We start from the raw sequence: 27435 nt of genomic DNA, 5'->3' as shown, positions 1-27435 counted from the left end.
TGCATAACTATTCACCCCCCAAAGTCAATACTTTGTTGAGCCACTTTTTGCAGCAATTACAGCTGCAAGTTTCTTGGGGTATGTCTCTATAAGCTTGGCACATCTAGCCACTGGGATTTTTGCCCATGCTTCAAGGCAAAACTGCTACCGCTCCTTCAAGTTGGATGGGTTCCGCTGGGGTACAGCAATCTTTAAGTCATACCACAGATTCTCAATTGGATTGAGGTCTGGGCTTTGACTAGGCCATTCCAAGACATTTAAATGTTTCCCCTTAAACCACTCAAGTGTTGCTTTAGCAGTATGCTTAGGGTCATTGCCCTGCTGGAAGGTGAACCTCCGTCCCAGTCTCAAATCTCTGGAAGACTGAAACAGGTTTCACTCAATAATTTCCCTGTATTTAGCGCCATCCATCATTCCTTCAATTCTGACCAGTTTCCCAGTCCCTGCCGATGAAAAACATCCCCACAGCATGATGCTGCCACCACCATGCTTCACTGTGGGGATGGTGTTGTCGGGGTGATGAGAGGTGTTGGGTTTGCGCCAGACATAGTGTTTTCCTTGATGGCCAAAAAGCTAAATTTTAGTCTCATCCGACACGAGGACCTTCTTCCATATGTTTGGGGAGTCTCCCACATGCCTTTTGGCGAACACCAAACGTGTTTGCTTATTTTTTTCTTTAAGCAATGGCTTTTTTCTGGCCACTCTTCCGTAAAGCCCAGCTCTGTGGAGTGTACAGCTTAAAGTGGTCCTATGGACAGATACTCCAATCTCCACTGTGGAGCTTTGCAGCTCCTTCAGGGTTGTATTTGGTCTCTTTGTTGCCTCTGATTAATGCCCTCCTTGCCTGGTCCATGAGTTTTGGTGGGCGGCCCTCTCTTGGCAGGTTTGCTATGGTGCCATATTCTTTCCATTTTTTAATAATGGATTTTAATGGTGCTCCGTGGGATGTTCATAGTTTCAGATATGTTTTTATAACCCAACCCTGATCTGTACTTCTCCACAACTTTGTCCCTGACCTGTTTGGAGAGCTCCTTGGTCTTCATGGTGCCGCTTGCTTGGTGGTGCCCCTTGCTTAGTGGTGTTGCAGACTCTGGGGCCTTTCAGAACAGGTGTATATATACTGAGATCATGTGACACTTAGATTGCACACAGGTGGACTTTATTTAACTAATTCTGTGACTTCTGAAGGTAATTGGTTGCACCAGATTTTATTTAGGGGCTTCATAGCAAAGAGGGTGAATGCATATGCACTTTTCAATTTTTTAAGTTATTTTTTTCATTTCACTTCACCAATTTGGACTATTTTGTGTATGTCCATTACATGAAATCCAAATAAAAATAAATTTTAATTACAGGTTGTAATGCAACAAAATGGGAAAAATGCCAAGGGGCATGAATACTTTTGCAAGGCACTGTACGTGAAACCTTGAGACAGAAAAAAGCCTACTACACTAAACTACTCAGACTTTCAGAGGAAAGGGTATGAATACACTACCGGATGGGGATGTGGGAGTCATTTAGCAGACACTCTTATCCAGAGTGACTTACAGTACATTTACATTTACATTTTAGTCATTTAGCAGACGCTATTATCCAGAGCGACTTACAGGAGCAACAGTAGTGAGTGCATCCATTTTTCATACTGTGTAGGCTAAAGGAACATATTAGTGATTTGGCCAGTGGCGCGCCACAGGAGAGCTGGCTGATTGGCACAGTGTTGCCACTACACCATGTGTTCAGACTGAAGCCTTGGCTGGTGCCAGTCCTGGGCACTGCCAGGCTCCGAGTCCTGGATGGGGGGGGGGGGCAGAGAGGAGCTGAGCAGAACTGGCCCCAGGGTCACTATGGACCAGCAGTACAGCGGCTGGAGAGAGGCAGGAGGAAGAGGCAAAGAAAGAGGACAGGCTGAGGCAGAAGCCACTGAAAACTTTGCCTAAGTTACATCCCAGAGAACTTGACACCCAGAGCAGAAATAATGACAGTTCTCTGAAAGCTCCAGGGATAGACCCAAATCCTGACCTGATACGCACATTAACATCAATGCAGGAGAAAGTTCTCTTGGTGTTTGTCAAGTTCGGCATCCAGCCAAAGTCACGCTTGTCTCTCCACCAAACGGTGATGGAACATGGTCTGGAAATAGCTCTCCCACCGCAGCCACCATAATCATCTAACTCCTAGCATCTCATCCACCCACTGAGAGTCCATAGGGAATGCATGTCCTCCAACTTCTTCTCCACAACGCGTCCTCCTCAGCCCTTATCAAACAACACGGCATCTGCTCACATCTGAGACTACCTACGTATGGAGAGAGAGAGGGAAGAGATACCGTAGAGAAATATATCCATATTCCCCACAGAGAAAAATACACACAGAACCTATATACTGTACATACAGCACACCACATACACAGGCACAAACACGTGTGTGTGTGTGTGTGTGTGTGTGTGTGTGTGTGTGTGTGTGTGTGTGGGTGTGTGTGTGTGAATAGACCAAAACATCCTGTATGTTCTGTTGTGAGGTGGAGATGGTGGGGCGGTTGGTTGGCACCCACACAATTGCGTATTGGGAGACAGATGCATTCTTACATAAGCCCTTATATAACACGGCTCCGTCTTGTCCAATAACCGTGCTCCTTTTTCACTGCGGGAGTGGGAAGGTTAACGCGGGTTAGACACCCCCCATCCCCCTCCGTGCCGCGCTTCCCCCTCCTCACCCCTGGCAACGGAGGAAGACGAAAAGGGGAGTGCAGGCAGACAGACAACTAGGAAGGTTAGGAAGGCAGGCAGGCAGGCTGACAGACAGGCAACTAGGAAGGTTAGGAAGAGGCAGGCAGGCAGGCTGACAGACAGGCAACTAGGAAGGTTAGGAAGGCAGGCAGGCTGACTGGCAACTAGGAAGGTTAGGAAGGCAGGAAGGCAGGCTGACAGACAGGCAACTAGGAAGGTTAGGAAGGCAGGCAGGCAGGCTGACAGACAGGCAACTAGGAAGGTTAGGAAGGCAGGCAGGCAGGCTGACAGACAGGCAACTAGGAAGGTTAGGAAGGCAGGCAGGCAGGCTGACAGACAGGCAACTAGGAAGGTTAGGCAGGCAGGCAGGCTGACAGACAGACAGGCAACTAGGAAGGCTAGGAATGCAGGCAGGCAGGCTGACAGACAGGCAACTAGGAAGATTAGGAAGGCAGGCAGGCACGCTGACAGACAGGCAAGCAGACAGGCAGGCAGGCAGGGAGACAGGCAGACAGATAGGCAGACTGGGGCTCTCACTGGTATGTGTGTGTGTGTGTGTGTGTGTGTGTGTGTGTGTGTGTGTGTGTGTGTGTGTGTGTGTGTGTGTGTGTATGCATTTGCGTGTCGATGCGGGTATGAGTGGGTCCATGCACACAGGATAGCTGGTCCCTGACATCCTATCCATGCCATTTGAATGGGCTTGGCTGGTACTTGTAGCAAATGAAAGTCAGGGGTGTATATATAATCTAGGCGCTCTACACTGAGACCTACAGGTAACTGCCAAAATAACGGGAACACTTGAGTAAATGAGGGATACAACGTATATTGAAAGCAGGTGCTTCCACACAGGTGTGGTTCCTGAGTTAATTAAGCAATTAACATCCCATCATGCTTAGGGTCAGGTATAACAATTCTGGGCAGGCTATGATTTTGGTTACCATGGCTATGCCCCCATAGGATGACAACGCCCCCATCCACAGGGCACGAGTGGTCACTGAATGGTTTGATGAGCATGAAAACGATGTAAACCATATGCCATGGCCGTCTCAGTCACTAGATCTCAACCCAATTTAACACTTATGGTAGATTCTGGAGCGGTGCATGAGACAGCATTTTCCACCACCAACAAAACACCAAATGATAAAATAATAATAATATGCCATTTAGCAGACGCTTTTATCCAAAGCGACTTACAGTCATGCGTGCATACATTTTTGTGTATGGATGGAATTACTCTTGGAAGAAGGGTGTCACTTTCCTCCTATAGAGTCCCAGACACTTGTAGAATCTATGCCAAGGTGCATTCAAGCTGTTCTGGCTTGTGGTGGCCCAACGCCCTATTAATACACTTTCTATTGGTGTTTCTTTATTTTGGTGTTACTTGTAAATTACCAGTCAGTCAAACATGTGATCTAGTTGCTTTGATTATCAGAACGCTTTCACAGAGAGGACAAGGCAAATATTTGGCTTTAATGAACAAGTGTTGGATCACGTCCAACTACATCAACAATTTTAATTGGCTAACTATTTTATCACGTGCAAGTTCATCAACAATTTGAATTGGCTGATGTGCATTTTGAGATGGAGAAAACAGTTTCACTTAAACTTTTTCTAATGTTCGCAAGTATGGCCCATTTGTTTACAATTACATTGTTTACTAACATTGGAGTAAAAAAAATGTATATTTGGGGTTCTGATGGGGTACGACAGTTGAACTAAGCTCATGAGGTATTTATAAGTTATATTATTCAAGAATCAATGAGTATGTCATTGATTTAAAGTCCAAAAATGGATTTACCAATCACAGATTGAAGTTTTAAAGCCAAGTACAAGTCCTACAGAGAGAGAGAGAGACAGAGAGAGAGAGAGAGAGAGTGAGAGAGAGAGAGAGAGAGAGAGAGTGAGAGAGAGAGAGAGAGAGAGAGAGAGAGAGAGAGAGAGAGAGAGAGAGAGAGAGTGTGTGAGAGAGAGAGCGAGTGAGAGTGTGTGTGAGAGAGAGACAGAGAGGACAGGAGAGAATAAAAAGAGAGGGAGAGTTGTGAGAGAGATGGATCGGGAGAAGGAAAGTAAACGGATCGAGAGATAGGGTTGGGTTTGATAGAGCAAAAGAGAGAAGAGAGGAGGGATGGAGGGACGGAGAAGGTTAGGCTACTATTCACTCCAACATAGGGATTAACATGGGTAACCGGGATCCTGGGACTATCCCAGGAGCACTCTTCACATTTCCCCCAAAAAATGTATGAGAAGACTTGGGAAATTACAACATTTTAATGCAATTCCACAAAATACACAACATGAGCAGAACCAGATTAGCCAAAAATTAAATGGCACATTATCCAAACAGGTTGTGGCATGGAAGGTTTTAACCGAGTGTATCTACTTCACATAAAGTCGCCATAAATTCAAAGCGCACGCATAATCGACACTGCCAGACTGCACGCGCGACCAGGATGCAGTAATAAACCCTACAGGAAACCCCTACAGTATAGCCTCTAAAATAACGTGTGCCTCTTTGAGCTGTCATTGTGACTCTTCAGACAGTCACAAATTTGATAGGTCTATGCACAATTCACTACACAGGCATCTCTGTCACAGACATGACGTCTATTAACAATTCAGAGAGGCATGAGGGAAAATGCTATCTTCTCCTGTCCTAGAGTCTAGGCTATTTTTCTATCCAGTCCCAATCCCACTGAAACCCAAAATCCTGACTCCTGACTCGCATAAAAATTCCTAACTTTAGTCTGTAATACATAGGTCGCATTATCAAAGCACGGCTCGCCTATGCATGTCATTATACCGCTATAACATTTCCCCCACTTCTCTGCACTGTCTCGTACTTGCTGCTCATATAGAGAATGCGTGCTCAACAAAAGGTATGAGAGTAGATATGGATATTTTTTAAACAGAGTTGGTACCTGTTAAGATACCTTGATATTTAAACTATTTGCTCTCTTCATCACCCCGTTATTCATGAGCTGATCTCTGTATTATCATCAACTACATTTTGCCAAATAGGAGATATTCGGTCATTCGTTGAGGGAGGTTTATCAAGCAAGATTATCAATTTTGGTCATTTGACTTTTTTTCATTTGACTGCCGTCACAACGTTTGTATAATTTGACAGCGCTATACTCGGGGTGCGCTCTGTACGTCCTGAGCGCACTCTGTGTCGAGACTGCTGAAATGCGCTGAATTAATTGAGGAACATCATAACGCTTGGAATTTATGAATGGCCTGTTCATAAATTCACAACAATGCCATTGGCGATCAAAGTTCGTTACTCTATCATTCCTAAATCTCAGTTTCATTTGCTCTGAAATCTTTACATAGTGGCACAGCCAAGCCGACAAGGTGGCACAGCGACAATCTTATTTGGGGAGAACCCTGGCATAGTGACAATATATTGGTTTTAAATGCTTTAACTGGCCGCTTCCGATTTTTTTCTGTATTTCCCAGGACTCTCGGGATAAATATGAATTATTCCCGGTATTGAAACTTGGTAGATTCCAACATAAAGCTATCCTCCTCCCTGCAGCAATCTTCTCCCATTCAAAGGCATTTAGCTACTCTTTGATGTAACTATAATTAGTCTATACACACTATGAAGTGTTTTAAAATAAATCAAATTGCAATGAAACAGTTGAGTGCTCCAAACTGGGGGCTAAATGGTAGCGAGCAGGGGAGAGCAGAGCAGGAGAAATTAATCGCAGATTGTTTGATGTGCTTGATCAGAAACGTGTTTATTAACTGCAAAGGGGAGCTATAATTAACCCAGAGACAGCTTGTTTTCTCTGGGTCTGCTCGTGTGTCAAATGGTTCATCCCGCAAGTCTCACATCCCACTCCACCAACCCGTGTCTCTCCCCCTTCCCCCCCGGCCACTTTCTCCTCAATTAGGTGGATGAATGTGTCTGTGTGTGTGTGTGTGCATGCTCGTGTGCCTGCAAATGAATGTGAGTGCTTGTGTGTATATTTCTCTGTTTCCGTGTGTATGGTATGTGCATGTGTCCGCACATGAAAGTGTTTGTGTGCATATGTGAATTACAGTGTGGGTTAGTACATTTACAGGATATTGTGGAGAAAGGTCCAGTAACATAGGCTTTTATGAAAGCAACAATGCCCCTACAGTGGCAATGAAGGAACAAAAACCTGATCATTGTTCCCTATGAAGCTAGATCCCAATGGGGAAGAGTAGGGGCTGTCAGGGGATAGCTTGGGGAGGGAGGGCTGTCTGGCCTGGGGTCTTGGTGGGATGGTTGAGCCCCTTAGCTCCATGGCTTGCTGGCCCCAATGCTCCCTAGGGGTCAGGAGTCATGGCTAGTCCAGAGAGGGTGCAGGAAGGAGGGGTGAGGGAGCTATGACACAAGGTAGAGACCCAGGTGATAGGGAAAAATTACAAATATTCAAACATACATGTGTGTGTGAGAGAGGGAGAGGCCGCACCATCCTCGGCAAACACAGAGCCGGGAGGGAATGGCTGTCACGGACAAAACGCCACATTAATATTTAGCAGGCACATTAAAATTACAAAATACAAAACAAAAAAAGAGTAGGTTACAGGAGGAAAAAAATAGATATTCCTGGAATTACCAGTGGGACAAGTGCCCACACCGCCCACCCCCCACTACTTGTCTCCTCACCTACTCTCAGCTCTTCAAAAGCAGAGGAGAGAGATGCTTTAAATGATGTGGGTTCATGGAGAGTCTACCAGTAAATCCAACAGATCAAAGAGCTATCATCACAACCAGGCTCCTGCACCAGCTGTCAGAGAGAAAGAGAGAGAGCTGTGTGAGCCTAGCGCGCTTAGCACCTAGCCTAGCCTAGCTATCTGAGCACTGCAGAGAGAGACAGAAGGAGAGAGAGCCCTGTGAGCCTAGCACCTAGCCTAGCCTAGCTATCTGAGCACTGCAGAGAGAGACAGGAGGAGAGAGAGCCCTGTGAGCCTAGCACCTAGCCTAGCTATCAGAGCACTGCATAGAGAGACAGAAAGAGAGAGCCCTGTGAGCCTAGCGCCTAGCCTAGCCTAGCTATCTGAGCACTGCAGAGAGGGACAGAAGGAGATAGAGCCCTGTGAGCCTAGCGCCTAGCCTAGCCTAGCTATCTGAGCAGTAAAGAGGGAGACAGAAGGAGAGAGTCCTGTGAGCCTAGCACCTAACCTAGAGCCCGCTACCTGGGTACTGCAACTTGGACTTATTTAACACAGGAGACACATACAGTGAGGGAAAAAAGTATTTGATTTTGTACGTTTGCCCACTGACAAAGAAATGATGAGTCTATAAATTAAATGGTAGGTTTATAATTTTAATTTTAATGGTAGGTTTATTTGAACAGTGAGAGACAGAATAACAACAAAACAATTCAGAAAAACGCTTGTCAAAATTTTTATAAATTGATTTGCATTTTAATGAGGGAAATAAGTATTTGACCCCCTCTCAATCAGAAAGATTTCTGGCTCCCAGGTGTCTTTTATACAGGTAACGAGCTGAGATTAGGAGCACACTCTTAAAGGGAGTGCTCCTAATCTCATCTTGTTACCTGTATAAAAGACACCTGTCCACAGAAGCAATCAATCAATCAGATTCCAAACTCTCCACCATGGCCAAGACCAAAGAGCTCTCCAAGGATGTCAGGGACAAGATTGTAGACCTACACAAGGCTGGAATGGGCTACAAGACCATCGCCAAGCAGCTTGGTGAGAAGGTGACAACAGTTGGTGCGATTATTCGCAAATGGAAGAAACACAAAAGAACTGTCAATCTCCCTCGGCCTGGGGCTCCATGCAAGATCTCACCTCGTGGAGTTGCAATGATCATGAGAACGGTGAGGAATCAGCCCAGAACTACACGGATCTTGTCAATGATCTCAAGGCAGCTGGGACCATTGTCACCAAGAAAACAATTGGTAACACACTACGCCGTGAAGGACTGAAATCCTGCAGCGCCCGCAAGGTCCCCCTTCTCAAGAAAGCACATATACAGGCCCGTCTGAAGTTTGCCAATGAACATCTGAATGATTCATAGGAGAACTGGGTGAAAGTGTTGTGGTCAGATGAGACCAAAATGGAGCTCTTTGGCATCAACTCAACTCGCCGTGTTTGGAGGAGGAGGAATGCTGCCTATGACCCCAAGAACACCATCCCCACCGTCAAACATGGAGGTGGAAACATTATGCTTTGGGGGTGTTTTTCTGCTAAGGGGACAGGACAACTTCACCGCATCAAAGGGACGATGGACGGCGCCATGTACCGTCAAATCTTGGGTGAGAACCTCCTTCCCTCAGCCAGGGCATTGAAAATGGGTTGTGGATGGGTATGCAAAGAGGAGTGGGACAAAATCCCTCCTGAGATGTGTGCAAACCTGGTGGCCAACTACAAGAAAGGTCTGACCTCTGTGATTGCCAACAAGGGTTTTGCCACCAAGTACTAAGTCATATTTTGCAGAGGGGTCAAATACTTATTTCCCTCATTAAAATGCTAATCAATTTATAACATTTTTGACATGCATTTTTCTGGATTTTTGTTTTGTTATTCTGTCTCACTGTTCAAATAAAGCTACCATTAAAATTATAGACTGATCATGTCTTTGTCAGTGGGCAAACGTACAAAATCAGCAGGGGATCAAATACTTTTTTCCCTCACTGTAGCCGTACAGCCAATAATAAACATTGAGAGACGCAACACTGAGAGGTATATATAACCTCAACACTAGAAAAATATAGGCTAGACTTCATTCTAGACTCTCAACACTAGAAAGAGACAAAGATGCAACAGAGACCCCTCCCCTCTCTCTCTCTCCTCTCCCAGGGCTGGTTTAATAGAACCCTTGTTTCTTGATCTATTTCTCTCTCCGTTTTCTCCCTCTCGTTCTTGCTCAGTCTTGATGTGCGGAGGAGAGGAAGTGGATTGCGCCCTAGGACAGGGATGAACTGGCTTGTTTATAGAAGCAGCACTTTCTCAAAGAAACTAAATGTTATTTATTTTTAATCATTCCACCGCATTTCACACGCTACCACACCGGCTGACTGTCCCGGAGGTGGTAGGCTGGGGGTGGGATGAAGGGGGGGTAGAGGAAAGAAAGCAACCACTCACCAGCTCCACCAACGACAGGCCTCCGTAGCTGTGCGCCACGACAAAGACGTTCCTGGCGGCGGCTTTGGACACAAAGTGGTCCCACACGTAGAGCACGTGTTCCTCGGGGGAGCCGTTTTCCTGTAACACAAGGATGGAACTTCACGTTACACCCCCAAAACAAAATGAAAACACAAAAAAACACACTGGAGAGTTATAACTGAGTTAGAGAGAGAGAGATTGAAGAAGGGTTGAGAAATCAGTCAGACAGTGAAAAGAGCGTGATAGAGATTGAGTTCAAAAGTTAACTAACTCTGAGAGACATACATGTAAAAAGAGAAAAAGGTCGAGTGAAACTCAGGGAGAGAATGTTCTGTCACAGTATGCAGGCCTATGTATTCCAGAGACAGTGGTTAGAAAAAAATGCAAAAGCGCTGCTGATGGCAGAGGGTGTTTTTTATAAACACTGACTGCTCGCTGGATCAATAAGTCTTGCATATTACAAATGCCCTAAATGTAAAACTCGATAGGCCGCGTGACGTAACGTTTAAATCTTAATTTGTGCCTGGATCGATGGAGCATCTATATGGCAGTAAAGGGGTAATGGGCAAACACAGGGGAAGGTCAGGGGAGGGAACAACAGAGAGGACACACACCCAGTACACACCATGGATATGTCTGACCATAAAGTACACCCACGTGGGTTGTATTTTAATGGAGCATCACTAAGTGCAATTGTTTGTGCCAATCTCCATCTACCCTCAGCATGCAAGATAATCGATTCCCAAATAAATACCCTTTCTGTCAATTGGTGAAACCACTCCAAAGCCATTTCAGAGCAAAAACAGTCTGGTTAAGCTGCCTGCATGGTATTTACTCACAGGGGTAAAAAGTAACAAAGCTTCATGTCCACTTAGCCTAAATGTCTGGGGAGATTGTTGTATACTATGCTGTGACTGAGGGATCTAGTGGTTTATCTGAGGCAATGGCTGTTTCATAGAAGTCAGGGGAAAATGCTGTGTTATTTCACTGACAACACAGCTTACACCCACTCACACCCAAGCTTTGAATTTTAAAAACAGACAAAAGTATAGTTTTCAATATAGTTGTTGTTAGGCTGTTGTTATTTTGCTGGGGCGACCGTGTGTACGTAGGTGTGTGTGTGTGAAGGTACAGTAAATGAACCCATCAGCTTGTTTAAGTTTGCTGGCATAATGAGATGGGGAGGGAGGGCGGCTGGGTTCAGAGACAGACTCTACGGAGGGTGATGCAACAGCGGGTAATGCTGCACCCTGCCCTGCCCCGCCCTGATCAACTGCGGGAGGAGGGGGCAGAGTTGGCTGTCTGAAGGCCTGTGACATCAAAGTCCTTTGAAGTCCTCCTCTCCGTCGCTGTGTCACCCTTCATCTACAGGGCTCTGTTTCATAATCACTTCCTCCCTCCAACTACGCCACCTGTTCTCACTCTCTTCACCTGACCCTCCCTACTGAGGCTAGTTAGCTGGTCGTGTGTTGGAGGGATACCACACATACCTTCTGAATATCCCTCATGTCTAAATCATCTGTTCTTTTTCTTAATATTCAGTGTCAAAAAGGTAGCAGAATAGATAGACAAGAGCACCAGGGTCTTTAAATGGCTAGGTGCTGTGCTGTGTACGAAGGAGTGCTCTGTGTGTTTTAGTGAGGTCCAGTTTCGGCCTGCGCGGCGCGGCAGCGCTGTGACTGCGGCAGGCCTGGTCGCCATGGCAACCGGGCAGCGTCTCCCCTTATCGCCACAGCGCAGAGCCCCGACACCTGGCCCCAACGCACCACACGGCACCGCACGCCCGCCCACCCACCTCCCCTGATTGACTACCTGGCCCGATAACACGTTGCATTATCTAAACACTCATTTGCATATTGATGTAATTATTTTCCGGGGTTAATTAGCTCCTGCGAAGCGGGCCGCCCTCAGAGACTAGCTTCCTGTCACACGCCTGCCCGTTTAGCTTATATTTTTTATTTCACTTATTTTCCTTTTCCCCCCAGGTCGTCCGATGTGTGTGCCAGGTCGGACAGATTCCCCACTGATCACCTGTTGCCAGCATCTTCAAGGGATGACTGTCACTGGCATTTTGGAATGCGTGTGCGTACACATGTGTGGATTGATTGTGGCACTGTTGACGGTAGCCAACAGTGCATACAGTATGGAGGGCTGTCCCTCTAGAATATACAATATCAGGATCCTCTCAGGCTTCCAGTTCGATGTCCAACTGTTACCATACCCATTAAACACTCCAGGACCGAAGAACTATAAACACGCTATGTATAAGGCCTATGAATTTGTGTCATGCATCTATCTGTACATTCCTGTTGCTTATATGCTTCATTGGACACTGTGTTAACAAACCTCCAAACGAGCTTCAATGCCATACAACAATCCTTCAGTAGCCTCCAACTGCTCTTAAACACTAGTAAAACGAAATGCATGCTTTTCAATCGAACGCTGCTGGCACCCGCCCACCCGACTAGAATCACCACTCTCGACGGGTCTGACCTAGAGTATGTGGACAACTACAAATACCTAGGTGTCTGGTTAGACTGTAAACTCAAAGAATCTCCAATCCAAAGTTAAATCTAGAATCGGCTTCCTATTTCGCAACAAAGCCTCCTTCACTCATGCTGCCAAACATGCCCTCGTAAAACTGACTATCCTACCGATCCTTGACTTCGGCGATGTCATTTACAAAATAGCCTCCAACACTCTACTCAGCAAATTGGATGTAGTCTATCACAGTGCCATCCGTTTTGTCTCCAAAGCCCCATACACTACCCACCACTGTGACCTGTACGCTCTTGTTGGCTGGTCCTCACTACATGTTCGTCGTCAAACCCACTGGCTCCAGGCCATCTATAAATCACTGCTAGGCAAATCCCCGCCTTATCTTAGCTCATTGGTCACCATAGCAGCACCCACCCGTAGTCTGCGCTCCAGCAGGTATATCTCACTGGTCATTCCCAAAGCCAACACCTCCTTTAGCCGCCATTCCTTCCAGTTCTCTGCTGCCAATGACTGGAACGAATTGCAAAAATCTCTGAAGCTGGAGACTCTTATCTCCCTCAATAACTTTAAGCATCAGTTGTCAGAGCACCTTACCGATCACTGCACCTGTACACAGCCCATCTGAAATTAGCCCACCCAACTACCTCATCCCTATATTGTTATTTATTTTGCTCTTTTGCACCCCAGTATCTCTATTTGCACATAATCTCTTGCACATCTAGCATTCCAGTGTTAATACTATTGTAATTATTCTGCACTATAGCCTATTTATTGCCTTACCTCCATAACTTGCTACATTTGCACACACTGTATATATATTTTCTGTTGTATTTCTGACTTTATGTTTTTTACCCCATATGTAACTCTGTGTTGTTTTTATTGCACTACTTTGCTTTATCTTGGCCAGGTCGCAGTTGTAAATGAGAACATGTTCTCAACTGGCTTACCTGGTTAAATAAAGGTGAAATAAAAAAAAATAAAAAAAAATCTTTGATTTAAATTAATTAATTGCCCTGTGTTGATCATGTCTTGTTTTGCGCCACACGCCAAAGCCTTTCAAACATACCTGATCTGTTCTCAATTTCCCTCGCATGGCTCTGGAGGGGTAAAAAGGGAAGTAGAAAGAGGTAAAAAGAGTGATGGAGTGGAAGAGAGGGAAGAGAGGCAGAGAGATGTGGTGTAGTGTTGAGTGATTGTCTCAGAGCTAGCTAGCAGGGCAGGTTGACAGCTCCTCTCTCTCTCTGCTCTGCGGTGTCAGTAATCAGTGAGGAACACTGGGCTGATACACTAGTCTTGGAAACCCAGACATACAGTTTGCCTTGTGTTTAGTGTCACTCAAACTTATCCTACCCTAAACAGTCTGGAAACAGACAGCTCGCCCCGTATCCAGCTAATTAATACAAACACACACACCGCCGAGAGCTCCACACACTGGACTGTATGACAGTGAGAGGTTTGTGAGATAACACGCAGGGAGGTAGCACGCAGGGAGGGACAGTAAGCAGGTGATTATGGATAATAGATAAGTGTACAGTGCCTTCAGAAAGTATTCACACCCCTTGACTTTTTCCACATTTTGTTGTGTTACAGCCTGAATTTTAAATGTATTAAATTGGGATTTTGTGTCACTGACCTACACACAATACCCCATAATGTCAAAGTGGAATTATGTTTTTAGAAATGTTTACAAATTAATTAAAAATGAAAAGCTGAAATGTCTTGAGTCAATAAGTATTCAATCCTTTTGTTATGGCAAACCAAAATAAGTTCAAACCTAAATAAGTCCAGCCGCTCATGTTTGAGCATACGCTCGGATGTGAAGTGGTGTGGTAGGTTGTAACAAAAGCGTGCTTTTCAAAACTTTAAAACTAGGTGTTTAATATCAGTAGTGGATACACCGTTTGAACTTTTTAGTTTGTAAAACAAGCAACAAACATGCATCTAACTCAAAGCAACGCTGGATACCACACATGCCTGTCCACGATACGTGCGTTTGAACTTAAGTTGAAATCCAGAGAAAAATGGAGGCTGCAATGGATCCCAAAACACTGATTCCCGGTGATCCAGATGACCAGAGGGAAAAGGGCTCAGCGCAACCAGCTAAGTGACCTATATGGTCACTTGACAGCGCTTCAGATTCTCCCCCATCCCAGCCACCTAACCAAGAACTACTTGCTTCCATTGACGCAAAACTAAACAAGCTTGTGTTGTTGGACCGGCTGTAAAACCTCATAGAAGATGTGAAAGAGTTGAAAAATCTCCCATATGTTTTATTGGAGAGATACACAAAGGACACTGATGTATCGAAGAAAATTGTGAAGTGTGTACAAACAACTGTGGAAGTCATCACCACTGACAACTTCCAAATGAAGGAGAAAAACCTGGACCTAACTACCCGATCGATGAGAGACAATCTTATCTTGAGAGGAAAATGTGGAGGACACACTGAAAACATTCCTGGTTAATGAACTACAACTGGACAATGACACGGTGCAGAGCATCTCTTTCCATCTGGTCCACCGGGTTGGATCCAAGCGAATGCCAGGAGGGAGCTATGGAGGGCGACCCACTGGCCCCCGTCCAATCGTGGCCAGGTTCGAACATTATAAGCAGAAGGAGCTGGTTCTGAGCCACGGACGGCATCTGGCTGGGAAGCCGTTTGGGATGAACAAACAGTACTCTCCAGAGATCTTCGAGAGATGGCAAAAGCTGTTTCCCGTCTTCAAGGAGCACCGACAGACGGGCTGTAGGGTAAGACTCATTGTTGTCAAACTGTATATTGATGGGAATTTGTACAAGAAGAAGGACATAACTCCTTGGCTATTCCCAGGCATAGCACCTCCCTGAACCCTCTTATCCGTTCTCTGCTAATAGGACTAGCCCAGGGCTTCTAAACTGATTAATATACTTTATACTGAAATCAGCTTAACTCTGTTAGTTTTTTTCCTTTTGCTTTGTCTGCAAAAGAGACATTAAAATATGATTTGAATATGGACAAACCTACCCACTGCACATAGCAGTCAATACTTTTTATGTTTAAATGTGGGTTATTGTTATTTGTTATGTTACATTGTGTAAATTCATCTTAAGGCCCTTCCCATTTACCTGTATTATTGAAGAAAATAAAATGGCAATTTTTTGCATTGACTGGCTATGATGAACTATAGTGGTATTAAAAGTCGATACATGAAGTTGGCTTTTCAGTTGAAATTTACTAATATTAGATGAGTATATCAGGATTAGGCATTGCTAGCTAAAACTGTAATAGCAAAAAAACTTTAAACGTAAAGAGACTGGCTAAATGTCAAAAGAAAGTATCATATAATTTGCTTACAAGAGACTCACTCTACAGCTATGGATGAAGCAAAATGGAAGCGTGATTGGGGAGGTTGCATTTTCTTTAATCATGGCTTAAGCAACAAAAAAGTTGTTTTAAATTCTTATTGGTAATCAGATGAATTATAATATCCATGCGACTATACAACATCTTCACGGGAGATGGATTATATTAGATATATTAGTGGACAACTTTTGTTTTTGTCTGATCAACCTCTATGCCCCAAATTTGGACGATTCATTATTCTTTGAGAATATTTTAGAGATGATCTAGAAATTGAAGGATTGTAACAAACAAATTATAATAGTTGGAGATTTGAATACAGTGATAGATTCAGCAATCGATAGAACTGGGAGCCGTCTGTCAAATTATCACCAACAAGCTCTTTCAGCAATCAAGATGATAATATCATCCCTGGATCTAGGGTAGGCCGTCATTGTAAATAAGAATGTGTTCTTAACTGACTTGCCTAGTTAAATAAAGGTAAAATAAAAATAATCACCAGTCAAGTAGATATACTGGCGGAGAAGGGAACAGACGAGCCAAATACCTCTATATTTAAAAAATTTCCTTTTCACTCACTTCTAAGGTATCGAAAACTGTTATTACAGAACATTTAAGTTCAGACCACTCTATTATCACAATCCAACTTGTCATTGAGGAATTTCCTAGATGTTCAGGGTTTTGGAAGTTTAACCAATCCTTACTGGAGGATGTGCATTTTATTGATAACACCAAACAAATTAATAATTGAATTCTCTAACCACAATACAGACTCAGCTGATCCGCATATTGTATACGCATTCAAAAGCGCCTTCAGGGGACATGCGATAAAACATGACTTTTGGAGAAAGAAAATGTTTCTGGCCAAGGAAAAGCTTTTAACAGAGGAAATTGTCGCTCTAAACCAACAAATTGACAATTCTTCTAAAGATTAAATTACAACATTACAATTACTCAACGTGGGAAAAAAGTGCTAAAGAGACTTTCAACAGAGGGTTGGTGGTATCATTGTGAGTTCGATTCCCACGGGGGTTATGAAAATAAATTAATAATAATAATAATAATATATGCACTCACTAACTGTAAGTCGCTCTGGATAAGAGCGTCTGCTAAATGACTAAAATGTAAATGTAATCTATAGGTCTAATGGTCGTGTCTGGCTCAGTTGGTAAACCATGGCACTTGCATCGCCAGGGTTGTGGGTTCGATTCCCCCGGGGGACGAGTATGAAAATGTATGCATTCACTATTGTAAGTCGCTCTGGATAAGAGCGTCTGCTAAATCACAAAAATGTAAAGCCACATGGATGGAACATGGTGAAAAATGCTCAAAATATTTCATGCATCATGGAGGAGGAACTACTTTATGCCATTGAATCATTCAAAATGTGCAAGTCACCAGATGGAATTCCAATTGAGGCATACAAAACGTTCTTAACAGAAATTAAGAAACATCTACTATCCTGTTTTAACAGTTCTTTCAATGTTGGAAGCCAATCGGGCACCCAACAGGAGGGTAAAATGTCCTTATTACTAAAGCAAGATGCAGACGGTCAATATAAAGACCCAATTCAACTTTAAAATTGGAGACCCCATCACGTTACTTAGTTGTGATGCCCATATACTGTCAATGTATTTCCTTCAGAGTTAATAATGGTTACATCTCTCATAGTTTGAAATGATCAAGAGCAGTGAGACAGGGTTGCTCGCTCTCACCGTATCTATTTTTAATTGGAATTGAAATACTAGCTATGAAGGTGAGAAATAATATAGCGATCGAAGGATTAGACATGTATGGTTTCATGACCAACATTTCTACCTATGCAGACAATCCCACCTTCCATCCTCGAGCGGCCTTCATAAGTGCCCTCAGCAAAGATTTAGATGATTTTGACAATCTATCTAGTCTGAAACCAAATTATCACAATGCTCACTAATTAGACTGGGACCTCCAAAAAAACGAAAACTTTGTATCACCATGTAGTGTACCAATGTTCTTGGAATACATATACAGTGAGGGAAAAAAAGTATTTGATCCCCTGCTGATTTTGTACGTTTGCCCACTGACAAAGAAATGATCAGTCTATAATTATAATGTTAGGTTTATTTGAACAGTGAGAAACAGATTAGCAACAAAAAAAATCCAGAAAGACGCATGTCAAAAATGTTAGAAATTGATTTGCATTTTAATGAGGGAAATAAGTATTTGACCCCCTCTCAATTAGAAAGATTTCTGGCTCCCAGGTGTCTTTTATACATTTAACGAGCTGAGATTAGGAGCACACTCTTAAAGGGAATGCTCCTAATCTCAGCTTGTTACCTGTATAAAAGACACCAGTCCACAGAAGTAATCAATCAATCAGATTCCAAACTCTCCACCATGGCCAAGACCAAAGAGCTCTCCAAGGATGTCAGGGACAAGATTGTAGACCTACACAAGGCTGGAATGGGCTACAAGACCATCGCCAAGCAGCTTGGTGAGAAGGTGCCAACAGTTGGTGCGATTATTCGCAAATGGAAGAAACACAAAATAACTGTCATTCTCCCTCGGCCTTGGGCTCCATGCAAGATCTCACCTTGTGGAGTTGCAATGATCATGAGAACGGTGAGGAATCAGCCCAGAACTACACGGGAGGATCTTGTCAATGATCTCAAGGCAGCTGGGACCATAGTCACCAAGAAAACAATTGGTAACACACTACGCCGTGAAGGACTGAAATCCTGCAGCGCCCGCAAGGTCCCCCTGCTCAAGAAAGCACATATACAGGCCCGTCTGAATGATTCAGAGGAGAACTGGGTGAAAGTGTTGTGGTCAGATGAGACCAAAATCGAGCTCTTTGGCATCAACTCAACTCACGGTGTTTGGAGGAGGAGGAATGCTGCCTATGACCCCAAGAACACCATCCCCACCGTCAAACATGGAGGTGGAAACATTATGCTTTGGGGGTGTTTTTCTGCTAAGGGGACAGGACAACTTCACTGCATCATAGGGACGATGGACGGGGCCATGTACCATCAAATATTGGGTGAGAACCTCCTTCCCTCAGCCAGGGCATTGAAAATGGGTTATGGATGGGTATTCCAGCATGACAATGACCCAAAACAAACGGCCAAGGCAACAAAGGAGTGGCTCAAGAAGAAGCGCATTAAGGTCCTGGAGTGGCCTAGCCAGTCTCCAGACCTTAATCCCATAGAAAATCTGTGGAGGGAGCTGAAGGTTCGAGTTGCCAAACGTCAGCCTCAAAACCTTAATGTCTTGGAGAAGATCTGCAAAGAGGAGTGGGACAAAATCCCTCCTGATATGTGTGCAAACCTGGTGGCCAACTACAAGAAATGTCTGACCTCTGTGATTGCCAACAAGGGTTTTGCCACCAAGTACTAAGTCATGTTTTGCAGAGGGGTCAAATACTTTTTTTTTGGTTTTTCTGGATTTGTTTGTTGTTATTCTGTCTCTCACTGTTCAAATAAACCTACCATTAAAATTACAGACTGATCATGTCTTTGTCAGTGGGCAAACGTACAAAATCAGCAGGGGATCAAATACTTTTTTCCCGCACTGTACCTGAAAACATGAACGACCTCATTAAAATATAATGTCAAGTGAAATTTATAAAGATGCAACCATGGAAAGGCAATCTTTCCATCCATGGAAAAGTCACATTATTTAGCTGTCTCTCAATTCAATTATCTTCTTATGTCTCTTCCTTCGCCAGATAATACTTTTTTCAAATGATATGAACAGAAAATACACATTTATACGAAACAATAAACCCGAGAACATTTTAATAAAATATATATGTATAACTCATTTCAAGAGGGTGACTAATTTAAAGGCCCTGGATGCGACTTTGAAGGCGTCTGGATACAGAAATGATATTCCAATCCAAACTGGATTCAAGCTAAATTAACTAAATACGCCATTCCTATTTGTACACCAAACCTCCTCCCTTTTCTTCAACTTAAAAATGTCTCTACCAAAACAACACTATGTCTTTTTAGCAATGCATCTCCATTCCTCCAGTAGGCAATACATTTATGGTTATGCTTCTAATTCTATCCACCCGAAAACCCTGAGGAAATTCTTCAGCAACTTATTTGGTACAACACAAATATTGAAATTGATGGACAACCTCTTTGTGCACAAATTTGTTTACATCCCTTTTAGTGAGCATTTCTCCTTTGCCAAAATAATCCATCCACCTGACAGGTGTGGCACACCAAGAAGCTGATTAAACAGCATGATCATTACACAGGTGCACCTTGTGCTGGGGACAATAAAAGGCCACTCGAAAATGTACAGTTTTGTCTCACAACACAATACCATAGTCTGACGTTTTGAGGGAGCATGCAATTGGCATGCTGACTGCAGGAATGTCCAACAGAGCAATTGCCAGAGAATTGAATGTTAATTTTTCTACCATAAGCCGCCTCCAACTACATTCTAGAGAATTTGGCAGTACATCAACCCGGCCTCACAACCGCAGACCACCTGTAACCACGCCAGTCCAGGAACTCCACATCGGGCTTCTTCACCTGCGGGATCGTCTGAGGAGGGAGAGGGGGGGTGCTGAGGAGTATTTCTGTCTGTAATAAAGCCCGTTTGTGGGGAACAACTCATTTTGATTGGCTGGGCCTGGCTCCCCAGTGGCTGGGTCTATGCCCTCCCAGGCCCATCCATGGCTGTGCCCCAGCCCAGTCATGTGATATCAATAGATTAGGGCATAATGAATTTATTTCCTTCTATGAACTGTAACTCAGTAAAATCGTTGAAATGGTTGCATTTTGCGTTTATATTTTTGTTCAGCATACATATTAATCCTCAGCTTATCATCTTTGGTGACCTCAATGTCCATAATCCTCCAAATAACAACACAAAATTCTACATCTCTAACACCCACATTTTAAAAACAATTTGTTAGACATCAATTCATGCTTGAAAGTACAATTTATATTAGAAATCAGAAAACCCAACAGCATCAAAGAAAGTGGGAGATTCTAAGCAAGGGGGTGTGGAGAAACTCTTTAGGCATATTTCTTTGACAAAGTCAACTAGAGTTCTATTAAATGATATTAATTAAAGCAAATGTATATGTTATTATACGGGTAAAATGCTCCAAATGCCATGGAATGTAAGCTAACAATGTTGTGTCCTTATTTATTTCTGTATTAGATACACCATGGCATTGCTGATAACTGTTTTGTCCAAATGTGTTGTATCATGTGTGTTTGTCTTTCTGTTTGAGTATTGTTATGTACATTGTCCTCAGTTCTGGTGGTTGTATCTTATGGTTGGTTAAAACAGTTAACAGAGTTTAATGGCTGTGATAGGAGATAACTGAGGATGGATCAACAACATTGTAGTTACTCCACAATACTAACAAAATGACAGAGTGAAAAGAAAAAAAATGTGTCAAAGAAATTAACTTTTTGTCCTGAATAATATAATAAATAATATAATATAAATAATAAGTGTTAAGTTTGGGGCAAATCCAACACAACACATGACTGAGTACCACTCTTCATATTTTCAAGAATGGTGGTGGCTGCATCATGTTATGGGTATGCTTGTCATCGGCAAGGACTAGGGAGTTTTTTTAGGATAAAAATAAACGGAAGAGATAAGCACAGGCAAAATCCTAGAGGAAAACCTGGTTCAGTCTGTTTTCCAACAGACACTGGGAGACAAATTCACCTTTCAGCAGGACAATAACCTAAAACACAAGGCCAAATATACACTGGAATTGCTTAGCAAGACGACATTGAATGTTCCTGAGTTGCATAGTTACAGTTTTGACTTAAATTGGCTTGAAAATCTATGGCAAGACTTGAAAATGGCTGTCTAGCAATGATTAACAACGAATTGGCAGAGCTTGACACATTTTTTAAAGAATAATAGGCAAATATTGTACATTCCAGGTGTGCAAAGCTCTTAGAGACTTACCCAGAATGGCTCACTGCTGTAATCGCTGCCAAAGGTGATTCTAACATGTATTGACTCAGGGGGTTGAATACTTATCTAATCAAGATATATTAGTGTTTTATTTACCATTAATAAAAATAAAAAATAAAAAATCTTCCACTTTGACATTAGAGTATTTTGTGTAGATCGTTGACAAACAATTACAATTCAATCAATTATAATCCCACTTTGTAAGACAAAAAAATGTGGAAAAAGTCAAGGGGTGTGAATACTTTCTGAAGGCACTGTACGCTTGCACACATGCCCGAGAACGCACGCACACACACACACTAAAGTGTCTGTTGACCACCGCCCTCAATAGGTCAGAATCGGCCTTTGCCCAGCTTGCTAGTTTTGCTCTGTGTTGTGAGAAAGAGTATTGGCCTGCTTTCCATTCTCCACCCATCCTCCCCCTCCCACCACTGAGACCCACACACTCCCACAGTCCTCCAGAAACTCCCTGTGTGTTTTCTTTCCCTAGTTCCTGCTCTCTGTTTACAGGACAGTAATGAGAGGCAGGGAGAGGAGAGCACCCTGCTACGGCCACAATAACAGCACTAACGCCAAGACAAACGGCCCGGACCATCAACACAGGAAACAATGAATCTAACAGCATCAAACACACTCTGACAAACAACCACTACGGGCATCCCCTACCTCTCCCCTTCCATCTCTCCCTCCCTCTCTCCCTTTGTCGGAGTCACTCCTGAGGATCAGAGTGAAAGATAAAGACCTCAGGGAGGCTTGGAAGACATGTAAATATTACCTCAACTACCTCAACTAGCCGGTGCCCCCGCACATTGACTCTGCAACGGTACCCCCCTGTATATATAGCCTCACTACTGTCACTTTATTTTACTTCTGCTCTTTTTTTTCTCAACACTTTTTTTTTGTTGTTGTTTTATTTTTACTTTTTTTGTTTAAAATAAATGCACTGTTGGTTAAGGGCTGTAAGTAAGCATTTCACTGTAATGTCTGCACCTGTTGTATTCGGCGCATGTGACCAATAAAATTTGATTTGAAGAGGACTCTACAGAGACTGCATCCAAAATGGCTCCCTATGGGCCCTGGTCAAAAGTAGTGCACTACATAAGGAATAGGGTGCCATTTGAGCTTTCTAGTAGTCAGAAGAAGAGAACCATAACCCTCATACAGTCAGAAAAGCACAGGGCAACGAAGACTTATAGGTGCTCAAACAACCTCAATACAGACAAGAGTAAGGGCGCTGACAGACAGAGCCCGGCAGTCAGGGTGGCCCATTCATTTTCAATGAAGCCTAGGCGGGGGGGCGGAATTATATCCAGGTAGAGCAACCAACGGTGCTCATGCCTGTGGAAGTCGCACAGCCAAGGCAGAGAAAATAGGATTCTGCTCTATTTTTCAAGCGGTGCTGTCGTTGTTGACCAGTAGAATATGTAGCCTGCATGTGTGAAGGCACTAGCCGCTTTGACTAGAGGGACAAGTCGTGTACTCTGTGATATTCCGCTGTCTGAAAAGCGCTTAAGAGGGAGAGAGAAAGAAAGAGAGTGATTGGGATGCTGGGGGTAAGAGAGACAGAGAGCAATCAAAGTTAGGTCAGTGATTTCCAAATGGAAGGATTGAGTTGAGGAGTGTTTTAAATGGATGCCAAGCCACAGGTCTCCAGGTCACGTACACACACGTCTCTCTCTCTCTCTCTCTCTCTCTCTCTCTCTCTCTCTCTGGGTAAACACACCTGCAGCCCACTCATTTGAATATTTAACATGTCCCTTACAACGGGTAACTGGATTATTTTCATTTGGGCTAATTATTAAATATTAAACAAGCGGCAGGCGCAGGTAATTACATAGCTCGGTATTAACACTGGATCTATTAGGATAAGGACCTTCACTCAAACGCCTGTTTGCAATTGAATACTAATCAACGTCTTGGATAAGGACTCATCTAGCGTTCTCTCTTGCACTCTTCCACTTCAGGCTCTTTCATTCCAGACAAAGTTGGCTGGGAATCGTACGAAGACACCACAGTCTGCAGGGTGAGGAGACGATATGGAGCAAATTAGTGGCAGAGAAGGGGGAAAAAATTACTGTAACATTGTAATTAGCAGGTAGTGCCTATGGAAAGTCAAGTTCAGAAAACAATTGGCAGAGAGAGAGAGAGAGAGAAGAATGCAAGAAAGAAACAGGAAGGGAGAATGTGTGTTAGACTGAGAGAGAGACAGAGATGCACGGACACAATGTGTGTGTGTGTGTGTGTGTGTGTGTGTGTGTGTGTGTGTGTGCATGTGCTCACATACCCAAAAGATGATCGCATTGAGACTCTATAGCACTGTGACCTTGCTGGAGTCAAGCTAATCAGACAATATTTGCCAGGGCATTGTTTCAAATCAATAACTCATTAACAAAGTACAAAGGAAGTTGCCTTGTTTGTCTGAAATTCTTTAGAAGAGAAAAAACTGCTCTTGGCTGCACATAGGTGCAAAGGTCATCTCAGTGACATCTCCGCTATAGCCTCTCGCTGGAACAGGGATTGTCAGACGAAATTACTTGAAGCCATTAATTGACATCAGGTAAAGGAGTGCGGGTAGGCAGACATGCCAGCGTTTGTTCGAGCTTGACCAGAGGCTGCAGTTGGGCTACGGTGGAGGGGGAGGGACGAGGGGAAGAGTGATGGATGTGTTTAATGGTTGACCTGACTGGAAGATTGGGAGCAGTGATCTAAGAGGTGCTACAGTACATGGCTCTCTCCCTTGTACACACACGCACACACACATACATAGCACTGCTGCAGGTGAATTGCCACAGAGCCTGGTCATTGACCTTTCCTATGGCCAAGTGCACAGTTGAGAGGCTAATGAAGTTGCTCCCAGAGCCCCTCCCTGTCCTTGGATATGCTGAGCATCACATCCTGGCTCTAGCAGGGGTCAAAGGTCAAATAAGGTGCGAGGTGGTGGGGCGAAGGTGACACTGAGCGTGGCTTCAGGGCGCTAGCCTATGGAACCAAGTTGGAATACATATCCGCTGTGTGTGTGTTTGTGTGTATGCGTGCAATGTATGTGTGCGAGTGAGCAATGTGTGTGTGAGAAATCCAAGTGAGATTGTGGTGCCTGCCGGGTCGGTGAGTGTGTGTGAGTATATAGGAATCCTCAGGGCATGATGTACCAGCCAGGCATTGGGAAAAAGTACATCTCCTAAACACGGCCCTGGACACGAATCCCACTGGAGAAACATGAGGAAACCATGGAGAAACCAGGCCTAAATAATGGATGGTGCTCACTCATACACTGTTCACGCCTGCAAAACCTGACTATGCCCCCTGTGGCACACATACACCATCTGCAACAAAAAGTAACCCCACAACGCAATTCCCAACATACCACGTTCTGTTTTCTTCAATGACCTTCAGTGAAACCATTGAGAAAGCCATCTAATAGTGATGCTATACTCAACGCTTTCCACAGTAGCGTAAATACAAGGAACAATCCACTTTTTCTAACCAAACAATACAGTATACAAAAACGGTGTGTTATGTATGATGTGTACTGTGGTGTGATTCCAGTAGCCTATATGGAATTTGACAGATGTGTGTAAGTACATAACTGTATAAAATACAGAAAATACAGAAAATACAAAATGTGAAAACCTTGCCGAAATGGAGTGCCATTGTTACTGGAGAGTTATTGTCCCAGCAAACACTAAAAGAGAAAGGGGGGACTCAAATGTTTGACTCAAAAGCTTTCACTTCGCAATCATAAGGATCTTACACTTGAAGAGATGGCACTCGAGAGATGAATAAAGGATAGGGGGAAAGAAAAGAAAATAATAGAAAAACATGAGGGCCTCTCCCTCTCTTTCTCTCCCTCTCTTTCTTTCTCTCCATCTCTCTCTATGAACGTTTAAAAAATGCAACAATACGAGATGCGAGAAAAAGCGAGACGACGGAGAAGGAAAAAAAGTATTCCAGTCATTTACAAAAATAAGTGGCGCTTAAAGAAAGGCTCCACTCTGTTTTTTTGTCCCCTTGCTCTTTTTCCAGAAGCTGCTGGCCTAATCCGAGCCAGTCAGCCTTGAGTGAAATCTTTGGAAGCTTCTTAAGCCATGAATGTGGGTTTTGTTCCTGCTATTCCTCCGCTTGGCTGACAGAAAATAGGTAACTGGATTAGTGCTAAAATTCTGAGTAAAGTGAACTCCCAAACTTCTATATGGCAAAGTGCTAAGAGCACCCCCCCCTTTTTTTTTTACTCATCTCCCTCCCTCTCCCTCCACCTCTCCCTCCTCCCCCCCCCTCTCCCTCCCCCCATCCTCTCCCTTTCTCTCTGTCATTCGGCCGACATCACTAAACATGGGCCAATGGACTGTGATCTCTAAGAGAGGAGGGATTAGCAAAGGTTGAGAGGTTACACACTATGAACCAGGGGCTAAAAAGTAAGAATCCTAAAAGCAGTTAAGGGCTTATTAATGTGTGTAAGGAAGCGTATTAATCAACTCAACTCTATCTGGGGGCTGGCTGTGTGTATATGTGTGTGTAGGACCCCACTGTGTATGCGCGTGTGTGTGTGTGTGTGTGTGTAGGGCCCCAGTGTGTGTGTGTATGGGACTGTGTTGCTTTGCGCAGGTGGTCCCGCTCCACAGTGGAGGTTAGAAGGGGGGAAGAGGGGGTAGACCAATGCCAATAGAATAGATGAAAAAGCCCTGCTAAAGAGGCTTGATTTGATCCCCCACCCAGCCTGACTAAGAGGGGAGAAGAAGAAAAACACCACATCATCACAGCCCTGCACACACACCCACCCACCCACCCACCCACCCGCAAGCACCCGCAAGCACCCGCACACACACACACACACACACTCACACACTCACACACTCACACACTCACACACACACACACTCACACACTCACACACTCACACACTCACACACACACTCACACACACACTCACACACTCACACACACACTCACACACTCACACACTCACACACTCACACACAACCACAGAGAGAGAGAGAGTAAAGTTTAGTCCCTGGGGATCTCCTTAAGACTAGAACCGCCTGGCCTTTCAGCATATAAGTACCCGCTAGAGAACGTTGCCGGGCGTCTCCTTTAGCATATGCATCAGATGCATATCAACCCGAAGGGCGTACAAACATAAGCACCAACGCTTGATAAATAGTGCATACACTATTGTAAAGGATTAATTGCATGAAGACATATTTGTGGATAAATATACAGTGGGGGAAAAAAGTATTTAGTCAGCCACCAATTGTGCAAGTTCTCCCACTTAAAAAGATGAGAGAGGCCTGTAATTTTCATCATAGGTACACGTCAACTATGACAGACAAATTGAGAAAAAGAAATCCAGAAAATCACAATGTAGGATTTTTTATGAATTTATTTGCAAATTATGGTGGAAAATAAGTATTTGGTCACCTACAAACAAGCAAGATTTCTGGCTCTCACAGACCTGTAACTTCTTCTTTAAGAGGCTCCTCTCTCAAACAGTCACACTCCAAACTCCACTATGGCCAAGACCAAAGAGCTGTCAAAGGACACCAGAAACAAAATTGTAGACCTGCACCAGGCTGGGAAGACTGAATCTGCAATATGTAAGCAGCTTGGTTTGAAGAAATCAACTGTGGGAGCAATTATTAGGAAATGGAAGACATACAAGACCACTGATAATCTCCCTCGATCTGGGGCTCCACGCAAGATCTCACCCCGTGGGGTCAAAATGATCACAAGAACGGTGAGCAAAAATCCCAGAACCACACGGGGGGACCTAGTGAATGACCTGCAGAGAGCTGGGACCAAAGTAACAAAGCCTAC

At 43.9% G+C, this 27435-nt stretch overlaps 1 protein-coding gene across 4 annotated transcripts in view; it reads right to left on the bottom strand.

The window, feature by feature from the left end:
• The window catches only part of fam172a (family with sequence similarity 172 member A), a 205046-nt gene that overhangs the window by 86991 nt on the left and 90620 nt on the right, over window positions 1-27435 (bottom strand). For all 4 annotated transcript variants that reach the window (XM_041904537.2, XM_041904539.2, XM_041904541.2 and 1 more), the window contains exon 8: window positions 9816-9935. In XM_041904537.2, coding sequence (XP_041760471.1) covers window positions 9816-9935 — 120 coding nt within the window. The remainder of the gene's footprint in view (window positions 1-9815; window positions 9936-27435) is intronic.

The sequence above is a fragment of the Coregonus clupeaformis genome, chromosome 18 (genome assembly GCF_020615455.1).
Source record: "Coregonus clupeaformis isolate EN_2021a chromosome 18, ASM2061545v1, whole genome shotgun sequence".
Lineage (NCBI taxonomy): Eukaryota > Metazoa > Chordata > Actinopteri > Salmoniformes > Salmonidae > Coregonus > Coregonus clupeaformis.
The sequence above is the reverse complement of the archived record's forward strand: the minus strand, read 5'-3'. Positions and strand labels throughout refer to the sequence as shown.